We start from the raw sequence: 18,402 nt of genomic DNA on the forward strand, positions 1-18,402 counted from the left end.
TCACGGCCTCAAGGGGAGTACCGGGTCGTGACAGAAATGTGGTGTGATTATGAAGATTGACTTACACAAAGCCTATGATAGTGTGGATTGGGAATTTCTGAGGCAAGTTCTGATTGATTTTAATTTTCCCTTGTAATTGATTATTTTAAATTATATTTTGTGTTACTTCGAACCAAATATATTTAATTTGGAATGGTGAATCTCTTTTGTATTTCTCTGCATAACAGGGTTTAAGATAAGGTAATTCTCTGTCTTTATATATGTTTATTTGTGTATGGAGAAATTGTCTCACATGATACAAAAAAGGGTTTATAGGAAGAAATGCAAGACAATCAAAGCATCCTGGTTGAGCCCTACACTTTCACATTTATTTTTTACAAATGGCTTTCTTTTTTTTTTTTTGCTCAGGCAGATACAGGGCAAATACAGGTTGTTATGGAGTGCCTAATTGAGTTTGCTATAGCATCCAGTTTGGTCATTGTTTGCCAAAATCTAAACTCTTTTTTTCTCTTAATGTCTCTCGTACAATTGTTAATTCCCTTAGTGTAGCTTATGGAATCCCAATTACCGATGACTTAAGTAGATACTTAAGTGTTCGATTGTTCACAAGAAAACATCTAAACAGTTATATGCTTTTATTATGGATAAAGTTAAAGATAAAATAGCGTGTTGGAAAAAGAATGTGCTGTCGAATGCGGGTAGGAGAATCCTAGTACAATTTATGAATGCCATTCCAATTTACACAATGCAGACAGCCTTGCTCCTTATGGCTACTTGTTGGTGGTTGGACAAGATAGCTCGAATTTTTTGATGGAGCGGTAAGGAAGATAGCTCCCATAATTAGGGGAGTGCATTGGTTGATTTCGATTTCGGGAGAAATCAAAATCGATGAAACTGATGAGAAATTTCAACTGACCGAAGTCGATCGGTTACAATGAAAAATCAATCAATCGAAGTCGATCTCGATTTCAGTTAGTTTCGGTCAGTTGAAAGTGTTTTTTTCTTTTTAAAGTTAGGTTTCATTCAAACAAGATAATAATCCCTGTATATTCATGGAGTCAAGACTGGTAGGAAAGTAGTCAAGGTCCTCTGTTCATAAATTGGTTATACAAAAACACAAGTAGACATCTCAACCTTTCAATACAAAAAATCATTCCTTTAACATTAACATTCATCCCTCAAACCCATCACTTGAAAAAGCATATCACTAACAGAAGTGGCTGGCAGCAAGGAAGAAGATAGATGTCGATAGGAAAAGATGACAAATAGCACCAAACAGAGGAAGAAAGAAAGAAGAAAGAAAGGGGGAACAAATGAAAATGGGGGAAGGCTGACAGAGGAAGAAAGAAGAGGAGTGGGGGATTAATGAAGCCTATTAATGGAATTTCCCCCCTCCCTCTTGATTTTTCGATCGGTTCGATAGGAGAGAGAGTGCCCCTAGCAATAGAACCGAGGTGACCTTAGTATTGTCGGCCACTACCACGTCAGCAATCACCATCAAATAACCGAGTTGACAGTTACTACTGTAGTTGATTTTGATTGGTTGTTGGCTTGTAACCGACCGGTGCTTTGTCCTACCCATAATCATCTGATGAGTTGGGATACGATGTGCTTATTAAAGGCTCATAGTGGTTTGGGTTTGCATTTAGCAAGAGACTCAAACTTGTTTTTGCTTATAAAAGTTGGTTGGCGCTTGGAAATTAACTTAAGTTCTTTATCTTGTGAAATTTTGCAAGGTAATTATCTCCATAATTTTGATTTCAAGTTTGTATTTATTTGTGTTAATGCTTCTTTTATTTGGAGAGGTATTTTGAAGTGCAGAACATTGTTTAATTTAAGCAGAAAATGGGTTATAAGAAATGGTATAAATGTCAGCTTTTAGAATAATATGTGGGTGGGTGATAGCCTTTTTATTCGGTATGCTTTTGGTGTTGTTGACAATGGGTTGCTCTCTAGAAAGGTTGTTGATTTTATTGGTAGCCACAAGGAATAGCAATTTGACTCTCTTTGACAGTTTCTCTTTTTCGATAAATTATTAGAAATAAAAGCAATTCCAATTCTTTTAGCAAATTCTAGATGAGATCAAATAACTTGGTGTGGGAAAAGTAATGAAAGCTTCATGGTTAGCTCCACCTATAAGTTAATGCAAATTCAATAGGTTGGAAACTTGCAAGTGGAGGACTTATTGTGGATTTGGCACTTAGATTGTACAGAGAGGGTTCAGTTTTTCATGTGGACTTTGTATCATGATAAACTAAACACGAATGAAAATAGAATGAAGAAACACATGGTGAATGTTATGACTTGTTCTAGATGTCTACTTGGTGCTGTATTAGTTTTACACTTGTTTAGAGACTGCCCTTATGTGAGAAAGGTTGAGAAGTATTGGCTGCATCTAGGAATTGATGATGCAAGTTTCTTTAATTCAAATTTAAAAGAATGGCTATGGAGAAATTGTTCTAGTAAGTTTAGAATTATTGGCAATGTAATGTGGAGTGTTCAATTTTCTATGACTTTGTGGGAACTTTGAAAAAATAGGAACAAGTGGATTTTCCATCACCTTGATTTATGTCCTAATAATTTATGGAACAAGCCTCAACATCTAGTTAGAGAAATTAGACATGCCATGGAACGAAAGCAGAGTAGTAACATGGTGGCTAAATGGGTTAAGTGGAATCCGTCGAAACTAAATTGTTTTATTTTTAATATTGATGATGCCTACAAATCAATCTCAAGGTGTGCATTTGTGGGGGGTTGATTCAAGATTCTAATAGAGAATGGATTTGTGCTTTTATCTTCAATATTGGTGCTACAGATAGCTTAGTAGTGGAACTTTAGGGCATTCAAGAAGGTTTATTACTAGCTAAGAACTTGTAATTGAACTAATTGATTGTTGAACTGGATGTAATAGTGGTAGTCCATTTCTTGAAGGAGGGTGTTCTGGCATCTCATCCATATGCTACTCTAGTTCAAGATTATGTTACTTTGATCCAAAAAGGTTGGGTAAGAGATATTCATCATATCTTTAGGGAAGGTAACATGTGTGCAAACTTCCTTGCTAATTTGGCTTAGTATTGTCTGTTGGCAAAAACTTCCTTAAGTAAACCTTTGATAGATTTGTGTTCATTAAGGATATATTATGCTATCCTAGTCTGAGATCTTAAACTGAGCCTTTCCAGTTCTTATGTATAAAAAAAAACAACACTTGTCAATTATGTGATGGGTGTGATGACTTCATCATAAAACTAATCATAAATAGGAAGATCACTCAATTTATGCAAATCCCATAATGAGAGGGAAGTTTCTTTAGAGATAGCATGGATAGTGTTCATGAATAGGTGTCATGAGCCAACCTTGTCTTGAACTATGACAGGCTACAGTAGTTTAAGAGATTGAGTCTTTTGCACTTGTGAGGGAAATGTCCCCATTTCAAACATTGTAATGGCTTGTGATGACATCTCTATAAATACTTATTAAGTCTTTAGGGGGAAAAACCCTTTAGGAAAAGAATGCCATCATTTCAAGCATTGTAATAACTATTGGTAGAATACTTATAAAATCTCGTAAACTCTTTATAGGGGATGAGCAGTCGACGGATTGTTGGGCTGCCTCATTGGTAAAAGTATGTTTATAGCGAATCATCTAAGGCTACCCCTATGGCCCGACGATGGCATGTCTTGGTCCTTTTGTACTTATTTTCATATTAATAAGACATTTTTCCTTATTTGGTTTCAGTGGTTATGTATATGGCATTCGGTATTAGTCTAATTTGTTGCTATTATTGATGTTTGATTAGATATAAATGAGTTATTAGCTGGCTTGCATGGAAGAGTTCACTCAAGCACCGTATGGACTATCGCATACTTTAGTGAAGGAGCATAATTCATGACACTAGGCACTAAGCTTCGTAGAATGCTCAAATAACATTTGTGTTTCGAGCATAAGTGTATAAAGATGAAAGAATAGCATCATCAATCTTCAAAACTTCTAATAATGAAATAACGTATCTTTAGCCTATTCCAAATCTTTGGACATATAATTAAATTCCCCGATAATTTTAAAAGAAGTTCTCCAATAAGCTTCACCAAAAATTATGTGATTTTCTAAATTGATAATTTTCTCATGACTTGAAGTTTTATCATGAAGATAAGATTGAACATATTGTGCTCTTGAGAAAGATTGTGAAATTTTAGTGGATTTAGAGGCCATTCTTCCAGAGTGATAAGAGCATTGACAAAGATGATAAAATTTGACAAAATATAAGGGAAGAAATAATCCCTTCTTCATGTCTTCATTATTATGGGAAAGAATGACAAGATGATCTTTGTAGTTATTAAAATACACCACAGTAAGAAGCTACAAAAGAAAACAACATGTTGTGAAAATATAAAAAAAAAAAAATCATGACAAAGGTGTAAAAAGAATTTATATGTTGTGTATGTCATTGGAGCTTTCAAATATCCAAGTAGACATAACTTTTCAAGAACAAGAGGCTTCCCAAAGATGCAACGTTGTGAATTAAGAAATTCTTGAAAGAAAAAAATGGCTCTGCAAAGAAAAGAAACTAAATCATAAAATTTACAAATGAAGGATATGTGTTGAAACTCATTATTTAGTTATGAGTAATCATAAAATTACTTTCAAGTATACTTAATCCAAATCTTTAAGTATTTGGGTCACAATTTCTAATAAAAAGCACTTAATGAGATTGACCAATTGTTTTGGACTGTAAAGGATATTGTGAGTATGAAAGTTTGAGTGCTAAGGTTTACCCCTAAAAATAAATTTAAGAGTTTAAGTTTTGTTTGATATTTGTATACACTAATTAAGAGTATCAAACCTTATAAAATAATCCTATTTGTCTCATGCGTGTATGTGAGCTTTCCTGCCGAATAATTGTACTATTTATTTTGGTATACACTATAGTAGTTTCTATTTGAATTGTGTGCATAATTAACTCATTTTTATTATTTGAAATATTATATTTATTGTCATTCAGTGCAATTAAAATTATGATTTACACATTAGATAAATCTTATTAATATTTTTAATGAAAATAATTTGATATAATTAGAATTCTTATATATTTACTAATTAAATAAATTTTATTAATATTAATAACAAAAATATTTAAAAGGACAATAAATACAATGAATAGATATAACCATTTTGGTCAATTAAAAAATTTCCAATATCTATGTTCTTATATATATAGGTAAAGATAGGACTTCTGCAATTGATTGTGAATGTGACAATTTCAATATAGTTAAGGAAGATAATTTTTAGATGATAATTTAAATTAACAAATGTCTCTAATTAGAGGTATCTATGAGCCGAGTCATGCCTGGTTAACACTTTAAAATGTTAGACTTGAGCTCAATCCAATATATTATTAATAATTGCTTGCAGGGAGATTATTCAAAGAAGTTGGAATTGCCATGTTCTTCATGTTCATCTTAAAGCTAATTTTTCTGTCAGTGGATGACTTCTTATTTCGAGCATCTTTTGTTACGTTTGCATGAATTTTTTTTTGAGGAATTAACTTAATAACGCTATTATTGGTGTTTGCATGGCTAGAAAAATTTATTGTAAAATTATATTACTCCCATATACTAAAATTTTTTTTTGAATTTTATTTTTGGGACAAGGGCTCTAATCATAATCATTTAATTAAATGCTCAATTGCATGAGTCATATTCTTGTTTTATTTAAAAAAAAAAAAAGAGAATTCAAATCTGCTTCTTGAACATTAAAATATATGCACGTATCATTTATCCAAATACTCATGTTAGTCATAGTATTTTAAACAAAACAAAATGGATTCATTTTCCTTAACATGTATCCATATAATTAATCCCTCTTCCATGCATGTGTTGCTCAATGATTGGATGGTCCTCCTCTTATTATATACAAATATTGAAGCATAGAATCCAAAGGGTTCAAAAGCTAACATTGAATAATGAGGAAGATTCTATTCCAAACAAACCGACCCTCTTCAGAGTTGAGAAAAAATCTGTGGACATATTACACTTTGACATCACATGATCTTTAGCTTTATCTCCATGTGACCCACTGCTTCCCTTTTGAGGTAGAAGGAGACACATCTTTGTCTCATTTTAGCACATATCGTAATGCATTACATGTGAACAAATGAGTCCATCAAAGATTTTTTCCTTTATATCTATTCGAATGTAAAAGAAGTTAACAGTAGTATATATATTCATGTGATTGAAATTCTAATGATTAAGCCATGTAGTTTCTTAATTACTTGCTCTTTAGTTGTAAGTCGGTCCCATGAAAATTGGCAGTATATTCAAGCATATATTTCAGATATTTTATCCCTTTCCAAAGTGAGTGTAGAGATGCTTGAGAATACCAAGGGAGATGAGAGAAAAGCAATAATTTGTGAAGCTTTCTTTCTTTCTTTTCCCTTTTTTTTGGGTGAAGGGAGGCTTTTTTCTTCCGGAAGTTGATTGGAATGGAAGGCTTTTCTTTGTTTTTGGTAGAAACAAAAAAGTGCTTTATTAGACTCTAGGGAAGAACACTAGGGGAAAACGTCTACAAAGCATAAAAGAATGGTACAAGAGTGCTTCTAAGCATATTACTTGAAAGACTATGGAGTCCCAATCCTTAATTTTCTTCCAATCGAGAAAGAGGAAGTTGTAAAGCTCATTTTCTTATCACTTTCTTCTCTCTTAATTACTCTACATTTCAGATGCAAAACTCTTAATATTTTATTTGTTTTTTTTCATCAAAAAGAAAGAGTGTCGCAACCGTTAATTTTAATAATTTTTTTTCGATAACATTTATGAATGAGTATTCATATTTTGGTCATAAGAAGCAAGATTGTGAGTTTCTCTCAATATGTGTTACATGAACCATTTAATGGTGAAAACAACATACTACTAAGATTTAATTTCAGTGAAAATTTTGAACTTAAAGATTAATTGCGACCAAAAAAGGTAAAATACATAAGTTGTTATTTTATTTTTAGATGAATCTTTTAGGGAGATTGTTTGCAAAAACCACTTATTAAACATAATCAAGCTGACCTCATATATGTTCTAGCTTTGACTTGTCTAACAATTGAATTCTAAACTTTTACTTCATAATTATTCCTTTAATAACTTAATTAAGTTAACATAAAATGAATTTAGTAATGAAACTGTTCAAATTGGTTCTGCCGAACATGGCCCAAATACCAAATGAGGTCCATGAACTTTTTGGGTTTCAGATCAACGTCCAAATTCTGAAACTAGTTGGTGATGGTACAACGAAGTCCATTTCTCAGTTCAGATTCCGTCAGTTTTGCTACCAATTTGATCGAATATCCAAAAACCCAAAACCCAAAATCCCGAGGATAAATATATCTACAGGTTAAACTGGTCAGCTGCCCCCATGAATTCGGAAGCTAGGAACAACTGCAAGTAGGAAGCACATTATAAAAGGGTGAAGCAATGTTAAGAGCAACCCATCTCCCGCCCGTAGCATCTCCAACTTTCTTCGCTCTCAGGCAATCTTCGATTCCAGCTCTCAGCGTCTCGTCCTTAGCTTGTTATTCTCTTCACAGACTCTCCACATTTTCTCCCTTTCACTCTTTCTTCTCCAAACCGCTCAAACCCACTCGACCTTATCTTCCCCCGCTTACTCTCAGGCAAGTCTCTCCCATGGTGGGTCATCCACGACTCAGACCATCAGGTTGGTGATTTTATCAAAACCCATGCCTTTCTTTTTTCCCTTCTTTTATGTTTTTTTTTTTTTTGTCTAACTTTGGTTGTACTTATTTTGTTGTAGCTTCATTTAATTCCGAGAGTGGCTCTGGAGATAGCAGAGAAATATTGGTACAGCACTTGCTTCTAAAAGAAGATGACCAGAAGCTCTTGTTGGAGCTTCAGCAGAAAATTGCGGGAGGTTTGCCTTCTTCTTTTTTTTTTAAATTTGATAATTTTTAGCTTAAGGCATGGCATATGAAAATTTCTAAAATCAATTTGTGAATTTTCTTTATTGCTATCATAAACAGGGCTATGGTTTTATTAGGATAACATTGGTTAATTTTAGTACTTGCTTTTGGTTTCTAGAAGCAAAGAAACAAAACTTTTTTTTTTTTTGAAAAATCAAAACCTTTAAATGTAACTTACTTTTTATAACAAATATATGATTTTACCTTTATATAGAATAAATTATATAAGGACTGATGTTGTATTTTAGTCATTTGTTCATTTTTAATCAATTCTGTTTTTTATTTTCAAAATTTACTTTTCCTTCATAGCAACTTCTTAGAAAGAAAAAAAAAATGGTAAGAGAAGCAACAAAATAGAGCGTAGATTAAAGTTAATTTGGACTTGTATAATATTTAATTCTCACACATGGTTTAATGTAAATTTTTTGTTATTTGTTTCGTGAAGGAGAGGATTTAAGTGATCTTGCTGTTGAATACTCAATATGTCCATCCAGAGAAAATGGGGGAATGCTTGGGTGGGTCAGAAAGGGGCAAATGGTATGTAGATTCTCCAATTTTTTTAAAAAATTTTTACACATTGTTATTCTTTTTAGGAGTTAAAAATATAGTAAGAATCTTAGCTAGTTGGTGTTAAATTTCTGGTAGCGTCATTAAATTTATGGCTTGGTTCTTAAATTCACTGAAAAGGAAACAATTTTCAAGAAGTTACCTAACATGACCTGCTTAATTTTGAAGCGTTTACCAGACTTTTTCTCATGTATTCAGTAATGAGTTCAAAACTTTAGTCAACTTATATTGAGTTCAAAATTGGAAAAACTTAACTAGGCCGATAGTGCCTTCTTTGTGGTTGTGGCAAATGATATATTGATTTGAGTTCTAAAATACAAACAATTAATGTAAACTTTATTCTGTATCTCCCCCGTATGGTCCTTGGACTTTGTCAGTAGCTTGCGGTTACCATAAGCCTCTGATAGAACCTTTAGACTGTGAAGTGTTGTTTGTGTGAGGGAATAGTTAACGGTATGTTATTCCACATAGCAGGCATGTTGCACCAGATTTGCTTATGCATATTAAAGCATCACCAACCAAGAAATCTCCCCTGAACCTATCTTGATTGCTTTAAGATTCCCCCTTGCGATGCGTTTTGGGCTTTCCGTGCATTTTATTGCCCCTGTACATTATGCTATCTGTTATATTGATTTTGATTCATTTTAGGTTCAACAACAGATCTGCTTGTTGAAAATTTAACATTTGTATGATTTTTTTTTTTTATTATGGAAGTTATTGCCCAGTTTTGTGAAATACATTTATTCACATTACTTTATGTTTGCACCAATTTACACAAGAAGATAAAAGTTGAAATTTACTTGCAAACATGTTTGATGGATCCTTTTTTCATGGTAAAATATATCAGGTACCAGAATTTGAGGAGGCTGCATTTAGTGCACCTTTAAACAAAGTTGTGAAATGTAAAACTAATTATGGATGGCACTTGTTACAAGTTCTATCTGAGAGGTATGCCTTGGAACACTCTGCCCAATTGAAACGTGTGCTTGATGAAGCAAAGCTGGTTCTAACTCTCCATTAGCTTGCTTCAGGGAAGAATCATTGCTTAAAGACATTCAACCTGAGGAGTTTCATGCAAAAATGCAAGATCCCAGTTTCATTGAAGAGGCTCAGTTGATAGATGTCCGGGAACCTGAAGAAGTGTATGCTTACATATTTTATTTTGTGTGCTTGCATGACTGAAATAAAATATTTTTATGTGGATTTACCAATTTTACATGTTCAAAATATTAATGAGATTCACACCAAAGTTACTAAAATTCTTTTTCTTCTAGGTATAAAAAGTTATACCAACTGCATCATTAACAACTCTAAATGCTTAGAGTTTTGGGTGAAATGGGGGAAAAGGATTTTAAACTCACTAATTAATTGGTCAATCATTGATCAAACTGCGAGAAAAATGAAATAGCATGAACAGTTAAAAATTATTTTGATAGGGACAGAAAAAAGTTCCTGGAAATTTTACTGTTTATTTTTTTAAATAAATTGGAATCATTTGAAGTCTTTTTAATATATACCTGAAACCTTACCTTCAGTAACAGTAGACAAAATCATGTAATATACTACTTACCAATTATTCCATCAGTGAATTTTATCACCATGATAAGGCACTATACAGCTGGAACATTTCACACACAGGTTGTAACACCTTGTCTTTGCCTTTGATGAGGATAATGGCTGCTTTGAATTCATGTTTCAATCTTTTGGCATGTCAGGTCGCAAGCTTCTTTGCCAGGGTTCCAGGTTCTTCCTCTCCGCCAGTTTGGAAGTTGGGGACCAGAAATAACTAGCAAGTTGGATCCAATGAAGGATACATATGTCATGGTGAGTGTTTTCTTTTCAATGTCAAAGATTCATTTCTTTATTTTTCACATTTAACTAAGGAAAATGAATGGCATCTGATTATATATTCTGAATGTATTTTGTCTTGCTGCGAAGAATCTTGACATTATTTCTTGAATTTATATTTAAGCTGTTTTCAGTTGTTGTAGAGTCATGTTTATTCTTGTAATTGGAGTTGGTACTTGGTAGTAAATGATGTTCTAAGATTTAGTATTAGGTGCATCACCTGTTGCCTTGCAGGTGTTATTACTCTTTTTCCCCTTGTTTGAACTCCATTGGAGAGGCATTGTTGGAAGAGTAGGCTTGAATCTCTCATAGATCTTTCGACCTTTTTCAGTTTCAACAGCCCCTTTTGTTGGAAGGCCATTAATGAATTCAAAATCTATTTTTCCTGGATTTCAATTGTTTCTATAAGTTTTTTCTTTTTTTTTTTTTTTTTGGGGGGGGGGGGGGGGGGGGGGGGGGGGGGGGGGGGGGGGGGGGGGGGGGGGGGGGAGGGTGGGTGGGTGTGTTGCTGTGAAGCTAATTTTCTTGAGTAATCAGTCCTGGAGGTATTATTTGGATTGGCTACTCTTTCTGACATTTTTTTGGTGTATTGGATGGATAATGGATTATATTTTGTTCCTTCAACAATCACGTGGTTGTTTCATGCTTCTCAAAGCCAACTCTCACCAGAAATTGGACTACTTTGAGTGAATTTTGGATAAGCTGTGGATAGGTTGTATCCCTGTTGAGGAAGCTCATATGTAGTTTTTATTAATGTGCCAAAAATTTGGATAAATTGTCGGCGACCCTAGAGCTATGACCATCTTGGACTCCTGGAAGCCCAGTACAGGAGGTTTTATTCTGGTTGTGGTAATGTGTCTACTGGAAAGCCTTTTGTTAGAGCATCCCTGGGTTTTTATGTTTATCGATTGGAGGGGACTCTTTTCTGATGCTATTGATTGGGTGAGCTTTGGTTAATTATGTTTTTGGCTATATGCAAAGAGGATGTGCAGATAGAAGATTTTTATTTGTTCATAGGATGGAAATCAAATAATTCTTATAGTAGGCGAACAAGAGGGCTGATTTCTGGCCAAAGAAGGAACAAGAATCTTCAAGTCTTTTGAGTTCATTTTTGCTCGTGTCATATAGCTGTTTTGTGGATGTGGAATATTGCTCTGGTAGCATCTGCTCAAGCTTTTTCTTGTCTGATGCATGTACACTAGCTTGCTTGTGTCATTGTTCATGCTGTAAACATTGATATATTTCCCTTTGTATGTTAGAAATTGTCTATGTTTGAGCTATTTTGGTAATGGATTTCATCAATGCAGATTGATAATTGGTATCTATCATAGAATCTCATCATAGTGTTTCCCATGAATAGTTTGTGGCCAGCTAATAAGGAGTCTTCCAGCCATGAGCTTCTGTGCATGAAAGTTTTCGCTTAATGTTCTGTTTTCAAAGGCAAAATGTGTGCAATCTTTTCAGTGTGAATTCATGGGATAAATTCCTTTCAATTCTTTAAATTATTATAACTTTTGCTTTATAGATCAATAATTGTAGCACTTAATATTCACTATACCCTCCTGCATTTATGCTTGTTTCTTGCTTCTTTTCCTCGATATCTCATTTTAATTGTGTTAAAACGTATTGTGCAGTGTCACCATGGCATGCGGTCATTACAGGTTGCCAAGTGGTTACAGACTCAGGTTAAGCGTATTATCATTACATTCTCCCTTTTACTTTATTTGTCTTTCACAGCTCTTGTGTGTGTTCCTTTGGCATTCACGTTCTCTTTCAGGGGTCTCATTATGACTCATAGCTCCTTGTGCCTCCCCCGCTCCCTTTTTAGAAAAACCAGTGGCCAGGTAGCCATTTGTGCTGTGCTGTGCTGTAATTTATGATATTATTGAGTGCTTAAAATATGGTTCTCATTGGATGTGATGTAAGTTTATGATATACAGTGAAGAAAGTTTGAGAGCAACATCAAGCTTTAAGCTGTGTTGTCTTTATTCCGTTGTTAGATTCTAAAGCCAGCATGGTCAGAACAACAGGCAGGTCATTCATAACATAAGAGTTAGTGTCTCCCTCCTACATGCAGCCTGTTTTTCCAAAGGGCCATACTTGAAGAGGTTGAATGCATGCAAAACATTAATTGAAGGTCTATTGTCTTCCAAAAAAGAAAGATAGTCCTTTATTGGTTTGGGGTTTTGTTGTTGTGGGGTAGAGATAGTCCTTTTATTGGTTTGGGGTTTTGTTGTTGTGGGGTAGAGAATTTGAAAACAGTGTGGTTTCTGTCTAGTTTGGTCGTGGATATTATTCTTAACATGATCTTGGAGAATCAGTTTACTTGAATTAAATCCATGAACTATGTAGCTAGTCTCTGTCTCCTTGCCCCTACATTCGAAGTTTCACGTTGAGGCCATTCTAGATGTTCTATGCATGCTATTAGAAATCATAAGAGTTTCTGACAAGTTTATCTTTCATTTCGTTTTCTGCTATTGTTGTTGCTTCTAATATTGTATTGAAGGTGATTTTGTGAGGCTTGTTTAATGTTTGTTTGTTTAAATTTTGCTGGTTCTTTCTAACTAATTTTGTTTTTTGTTGCTCAGGGATTTAGGAAAGTGTTTAATCTATCTGGGGGAATACATGCGTATGCAACCAAGGTGGATCCTTCTGTTCCTACATACTGAGATTATCTCATGCATCCCTCGCTCCTCTTTTCAAATGTTTTCTTCGCAATTTTGAAAACTTTACCCTTTATGATTGGGGTGGATTTGCATATCCAAGCTGTAATAATGCATCAATCTGCTTTCCTTTTACAAAGTATGCAAGGTTCCTTGGGAAACACGTTGCACAAGCCATATGCTGCTTGGAAACGGAACTAGTCCATAGTTTTGGCTTTGCACTCCTAGATACAGAGTTACATTGACAATAATTATGAAGTTGAAAACAAAAAACTTTAGTCACAATCTATTGTTGCCCTTTTTCCCCTTCAAAACATGATGTTGTCTAATTACAATTATATTGTACTACTTGATTATTTGGATTTATGTTTTTGTCTAAAATTTGTTACACGCATTTAGTATAATTCACAAAACCTCTAACTTATTCCCCCTATTGTTTTTCATTTCTAAGTTTGATTATATATATGTGATAAAGAATATTTATTTCTTATTCAAAGCATTTGATAAAATATATTTATGATTCTAAATTTCGAGAAAGCATTGGGCGGTTTAGACTTGCAACATAAGAAGGGTAGAAAATATGGAAACAATGAACACTTAAACATGTTGAAATGATGGATCCTCTTGATGGCTTCTTGTTTTCATGGCCTGGGATGACTGAAACTCAAATAGGTTTGTTTCAGTAAATAATGACAGTAGGGAAAGCTTGGTTTACAGTTATTGGAAACTTGCGATAGCTAACAAGAACAAAGCCAACTGATATTTTACAGCAGCTGTCGTGTTAGTTGATGGAAAGTCCCCAACAGACAGAGAACGGTTTTTCAATATTTGACCGGGAAATCCTCTGGACCTTTGTCTCTTTAACACTTGCATTTCCAACAGTTTCAAACACACCAATGACTCTTTCACCACAATTCACACGCGCTTTCATCCTAAAATCCCTCACTATCAATCCCCTCCAATTTCTACACCAAAATCCAAGCTGGTTGTACTAATCTTTCAACAATCTTTCCTCACTTTATACATTGTCTCTCTCTGTCTAACAAGCTTTTCTTCAGCCCAATCAGAATTTGGAAAAACTCTTCCTCTAGCTGCTTAAGGCCATCACCCGCTCCGTCAATCCCACCCATCTCTCTATCTCCCTTCCACAATGGGGAATTGTTGCTCTCGTGGCAACCCTGCCGGTGCCCCTAACACTAATGAAAAGGGAGACGCCACACCTGATAACAATGGTAACAACCCCAGCAGCTCTTCCCTGCAGGACAGTTCCGCCAATAATCCACCTAGGCATTCGCAACCTTCACCCTCTCCGGGAGCCTCCTCCAAGCCTTCCAAACCTAACCCGATTGGCCCTGTCTTAGGCCGCCCCATGGAAGACATTAAATCCACCTACACCATTGGCAAAGAATTGGGCAGGGGACAGTTTGGGGTTACACATTTGTGTACGAACAAGGCAACAGGGGAACAATTCGCGTGCAAGACAATAGCGAAGAGGAAACTTGTTAACAAGGAGGATATTGAGGATGTCAGAAGGGAGGTACAGATCATGCACCATTTGACGGGTCAACCTAACATTGTGGAACTCAAGGGAGCTTACGAGGATAAGCATTCGGTTCATTTGGTGATGGAGCTATGTGCTGGAGGAGAGCTCTTTGATAGGATCATTGCCAAGGGCCATTACACCGAGCGTGCAGCCGCTTCTTTGCTTAGGACAATTGTTCAGATTGTGCACACATGCCATTCTATGGGGGTCATCCATAGGGATCTCAAGCCTGAGAATTTCCTCTTGTTGAACAAGGACGAAAACTCCCCACTCAAGGCCACGGATTTTGGTCTATCAGTCTTTTACAAACCAGGTTGAGATTATTTCAGCAGTCTTGATTTTTTTTTTTTTGGCTGAACATCTTCATTAAGATTCGTTCTTATTTCCTTGGATAATTTTAACCATTGTGTCTCTTGTGATACATTTAATGACAAGCAACAATAATTTTGCCTTCCAAACAGGTGAAGTATTCAAAGATATTGTTGGTAGTGCATATTATATTGCACCTGAAGTCTTGAAGAGGAGATATGGACCAGAAGCCGATATATGGAGTATTGGAGTTATGTTGTATATTCTTCTAAGTGGTGTTCCTCCCTTCTGGGCTGGTACGTTATATTGTCATTCTTATTTCGCTCCTTTTTTAATTAATCTTTTTATGAAATATAGGTACCTATATATAGAATCCTAGCTAGTAAATCTCCTGCCGATGCTTGAAGCTAAGATAATTTTTGCTGATAGAATCTGAACATGGGATATTCAATGCAATTTTACGTGGCCACATTGATTTCACGAGTGATCCATGGCCTTCAATTTCACATCAAGCAAAGGATCTTGTCAGGAAGATGCTAAATTCGGATCCCAAGCAGAGGTTAACAGCCATCCAGGTTCTAAGTAAGTATGCCTCAATGTTCTTTTTTTTTTTTTTTTTACATTCAGTATGACGTTATCTGGACATATGTCCACATGCTATTTGCTCGGGAAAAGCGCAACAGAAAAGAATATCTGACATGGAATGAACATGTCTCTGTTCTATATTTTGGACATTGTGCATGTTTCTGATGGAGTATATATATGGTTATCAACAGGCCATCCATGGATCAAAGAGGATGGTGAAGCACCTGATACACCTCTTGACAACGCAGTGCTAACCAGGCTCAAACAGTTCAAAGCGATGAACAAGTTCAAGAAAGTTGCTTTGCGGGTATTGAGTCCATATCAAACATCTCATTGATTAGAATTCCCCAAAACATTCATAACAATTTCATCAACGTCATATCCCCTACTCAAAGAATAGAATTTGAATTTACTTTATCCAATTAAAGAAAAATTAATGGTCTAATTGCTTCATTAGTAATAGAAGAAATGTGCTATATATATATATATACACACTTCCAGGGAAATTTGTTTCTGATCAAATTTTACTGAAATTGATTGTAGGTCATTGCGGGATGTTTATCAGAGGAAGAAATCATGGGATTGAAGGAGATGTTCAGGGGAATGGATACCGATAACAGTGGGACAATAACACTTGAAGAATTGAAGCAAGGTCTTGCTAAGCAAGGAACGAAACTATCTGAATATGAAGTTAAACAACTAATGGAGGCTGTAAGTCTTTTATATAAAGATCAATTTTATCTAAAATATTTTTTTTTTCAAAAAGATAAATATATGGTATTTTCTTATTTTATTTTTATTTTTTTGGAAAATAGGCCGATGCAGATGGAAATGGAACCATAGACTACGATGAGTTCATCACGGCCACAATGCATATGAACAGAATGGATAGAGAAGATCATCTGTACCATGCCTTCCAACATTTTGATAAAGACAATAGCGGGTAATAATAATAATAAGAATAAGAGGAAAACACCAAAGCTGCAGTTGAATATAGTTTCTAAATTTTAATTTCATTTATTTATGTTTTTTTGCTTCATTGCATAACTGTACATATATGGCTATTATCAGGTACATCACGACTGAAGAACTAGAACAAGTTCTCCGTGAGTATGGCATGCATGATGGCAGAGACATAAAGGAAATCCTTTCAGAAGTTGACTCTGACAATGTAAGCAAAATATCCATTCCATTTTCAAACGAAAAACAAAAGCAAATCCATCAACATTAAATCGATAGATTTAACTTGTTTTTCTTCATTTCAAGCTAAAATCATGAATGAGTAGGTACGACACACATGCATGACACCATCTTTGTTTAATCAAGTATTGCATAAATGATAAAATGTTGTCTGACATTTTTGGCAGGATGGAAGGATCAACTACGATGAATTTGTGGCAATGATGAGAAAAGGAAACCCCGAAACAAACCCGAAGAAGCGGCGTGATGTATTCGTTTGAGTTTGTGTTGGTTCAACTGAGAAGGAAATCATTGTGAATATTCCCTTGATAGGCTAATGGATGGAGGTGCTGATGTGAAATGCATATTTGTTACAAAAGCGTGCATGAAAAAACAAAAGAGCTGAATAGAAATTCATGTACATTACTTAAACACAAAACCAAAAGAACATTGATGGGGCAGGATATGGTTATTGAGGAGGGATTTTAGGCATTGTCAAATTTGATGGGCCTGCTTGCTTTGGTTAGTTGTCTTGTCTCTCTTTCTCTCTCCCTTTTATGAACATTGTAAGTGCGTCCACAAAAAAGAGGATCACTGCTTACTAGTCATAGTTTGGAGATTGAATTGATGGGTGTTGTTGATGTATTTGATTCATGTCCACTTTTAGGAGTATGCTTGATTATTTCTTACATGTTGTTGGCTTACTAACAGAAAAATTTATTCTTTTATGTGCACCTTCTTGCAACGTTTCTTGTTTCAGAAGCTTTCAAATTATCACATTCTGTTCATACAGTGTTGAATTTAATGATGATATAATAATAGTGATACAATACTATATGCTTTTCTTTGCCAATATCTGCATTAAAATTCAAATGTTTAAAATCTTTATTTTTATATCAAGAAAGGAGAATTCCAACTGAATTCTTAATTTGAATACTCAAAAGTTGATCAAATTCTAAAAAAACAAAACATTTTTTTAAAGATAAACTATAATATATGCAATCCTAAACATATATACAAACGCACATATATATAGGTTTAACAATGAACAATTTTGTTTGAAATCAAGCACGGTGCAATTTGATTTTGCGAGCATTCTTGTATGAAAATTAATACAATACAAGTTGCCTAATATATTTTTATTATTTTTTAAATCATCCCTATAAATTTTTCATTAAAAATTTGTCAAATTGGGATCAAGTCACGGAAGTAAGTAAAAGTGTTTGAATTGAAATAAGAAAAAAAATTAAAGGCCCCGAATGGAATACAAAATGAAATTAGGGAAATTAATTGTGGACAAATTTTCTCTTATATAATTTAATTTGTTCAAAATTGAGAGAAAATGACTGTAATATCTTCTTCAAATTTTAAAGTATGTATATCCTTCAATGAATGGATGAAATGGGATGAAATATTCTGATATAGTCATAGCTTGACTTGTTGAAATTTTTATCAAAAGATATAACTTTCTTACTTTTTAAGAAATTGAAAGTGATGGTCAGCAATTAAGAATTAGACATTGAAAATTTACTGAATTGCACTAAACTTCTTCTCTGAACTTATGAAAAACTCAAAGTTTATTACTATAAATCTAAAAGAAGGTATTGAAAATTTTTCTTTTGAACAACGTAGAGTTCAATCACTAAACAACATACAGAAAACCAAAAATACAGCTGGTTAAAGCTTGAGTCTCAAGTCAAGTCCATCTTCTTGCTCTTCTATATCCCCCAACTTGTCGTCTTCGTGTC

The 18,402-nt window shown here is 34.4% G+C and overlaps 2 protein-coding genes across 2 annotated transcripts; both read left to right on the forward strand.

Annotated features, from left to right (window-relative positions):
• Positions 1 to 7,308: 7,308 nt before the first annotated feature.
• LOC18589967 (rhodanese-like domain-containing protein / PPIC-type PPIASE domain-containing protein) lies at positions 7,309 to 13,386 on the forward strand. Its single transcript, XM_018128403.2, has 8 exons — positions 7,309 to 7,698; positions 7,795 to 7,911; positions 8,406 to 8,497; positions 9,375 to 9,475; positions 9,559 to 9,669; positions 10,243 to 10,351; positions 12,010 to 12,060; positions 12,964 to 13,386. The coding sequence occupies exons 1-8, from the start codon at positions 7,458 to 7,460 to the stop codon at positions 13,042 to 13,044; spliced, it is 903 nt and encodes a 300-aa protein (XP_017983892.2). The 5' UTR covers positions 7,309 to 7,457; the 3' UTR covers positions 13,045 to 13,386.
• A 489-nt stretch (positions 13,387 to 13,875) lies between these two features.
• On the forward strand, positions 13,876 to 17,409 carry LOC18589968 (calcium-dependent protein kinase 34-like). Its single transcript, XM_007015191.3, has 8 exons — positions 13,876 to 14,894; positions 15,043 to 15,186; positions 15,320 to 15,472; positions 15,667 to 15,782; positions 16,019 to 16,186; positions 16,291 to 16,418; positions 16,547 to 16,646; positions 16,843 to 17,409. The coding sequence occupies exons 1-8, from the start codon at positions 14,189 to 14,191 to the stop codon at positions 16,933 to 16,935; spliced, it is 1,608 nt and encodes a 535-aa protein (XP_007015253.1). The 5' UTR covers positions 13,876 to 14,188; the 3' UTR covers positions 16,936 to 17,409.
• The last annotated feature ends 993 nt before the right edge of the window (positions 17,410 to 18,402 follow it).

The sequence above is a fragment of the Theobroma cacao genome, chromosome 9 (assembly GCF_053813885.1).
Source record: "Theobroma cacao isolate CCN51 chromosome 9, ASM5381388v1, whole genome shotgun sequence".
NCBI lineage: Eukaryota > Viridiplantae > Streptophyta > Magnoliopsida > Malvales > Malvaceae > Theobroma > Theobroma cacao.

Coding starts and splice junctions, on each gene's coding strand:
- LOC18589967 (XM_018128403.2), top strand. CDS start 7,458: ATGTTAAGAGCAACCCATCTCCCGCCCGTAGCATCTCCAACTTTCTTC. Junction 7,699..7,794: donor TCCACGACTCAGACCATCAG/GTTGGTGATTTT, acceptor ATTTTGTTGTAG/CTTCATTTAATTCCGAGAGT. Junction 9,476..9,558: donor TTACAAGTTCTATCTGAGAG/GTATGCCTTGGA, acceptor AGCTTGCTTCAG/GGAAGAATCATTGCTTAAAG.
- LOC18589968 (XM_007015191.3), top strand. CDS start 14,189: ATGGGGAATTGTTGCTCTCGTGGCAACCCTGCCGGTGCCCCTAACACT. Junction 15,783..16,018: donor TCAAGAAAGTTGCTTTGCGG/GTATTGAGTCCA, acceptor AATTGATTGTAG/GTCATTGCGGGATGTTTATC. Junction 16,419..16,546: donor TTTGATAAAGACAATAGCGG/GTAATAATAATA, acceptor GGCTATTATCAG/GTACATCACGACTGAAGAAC.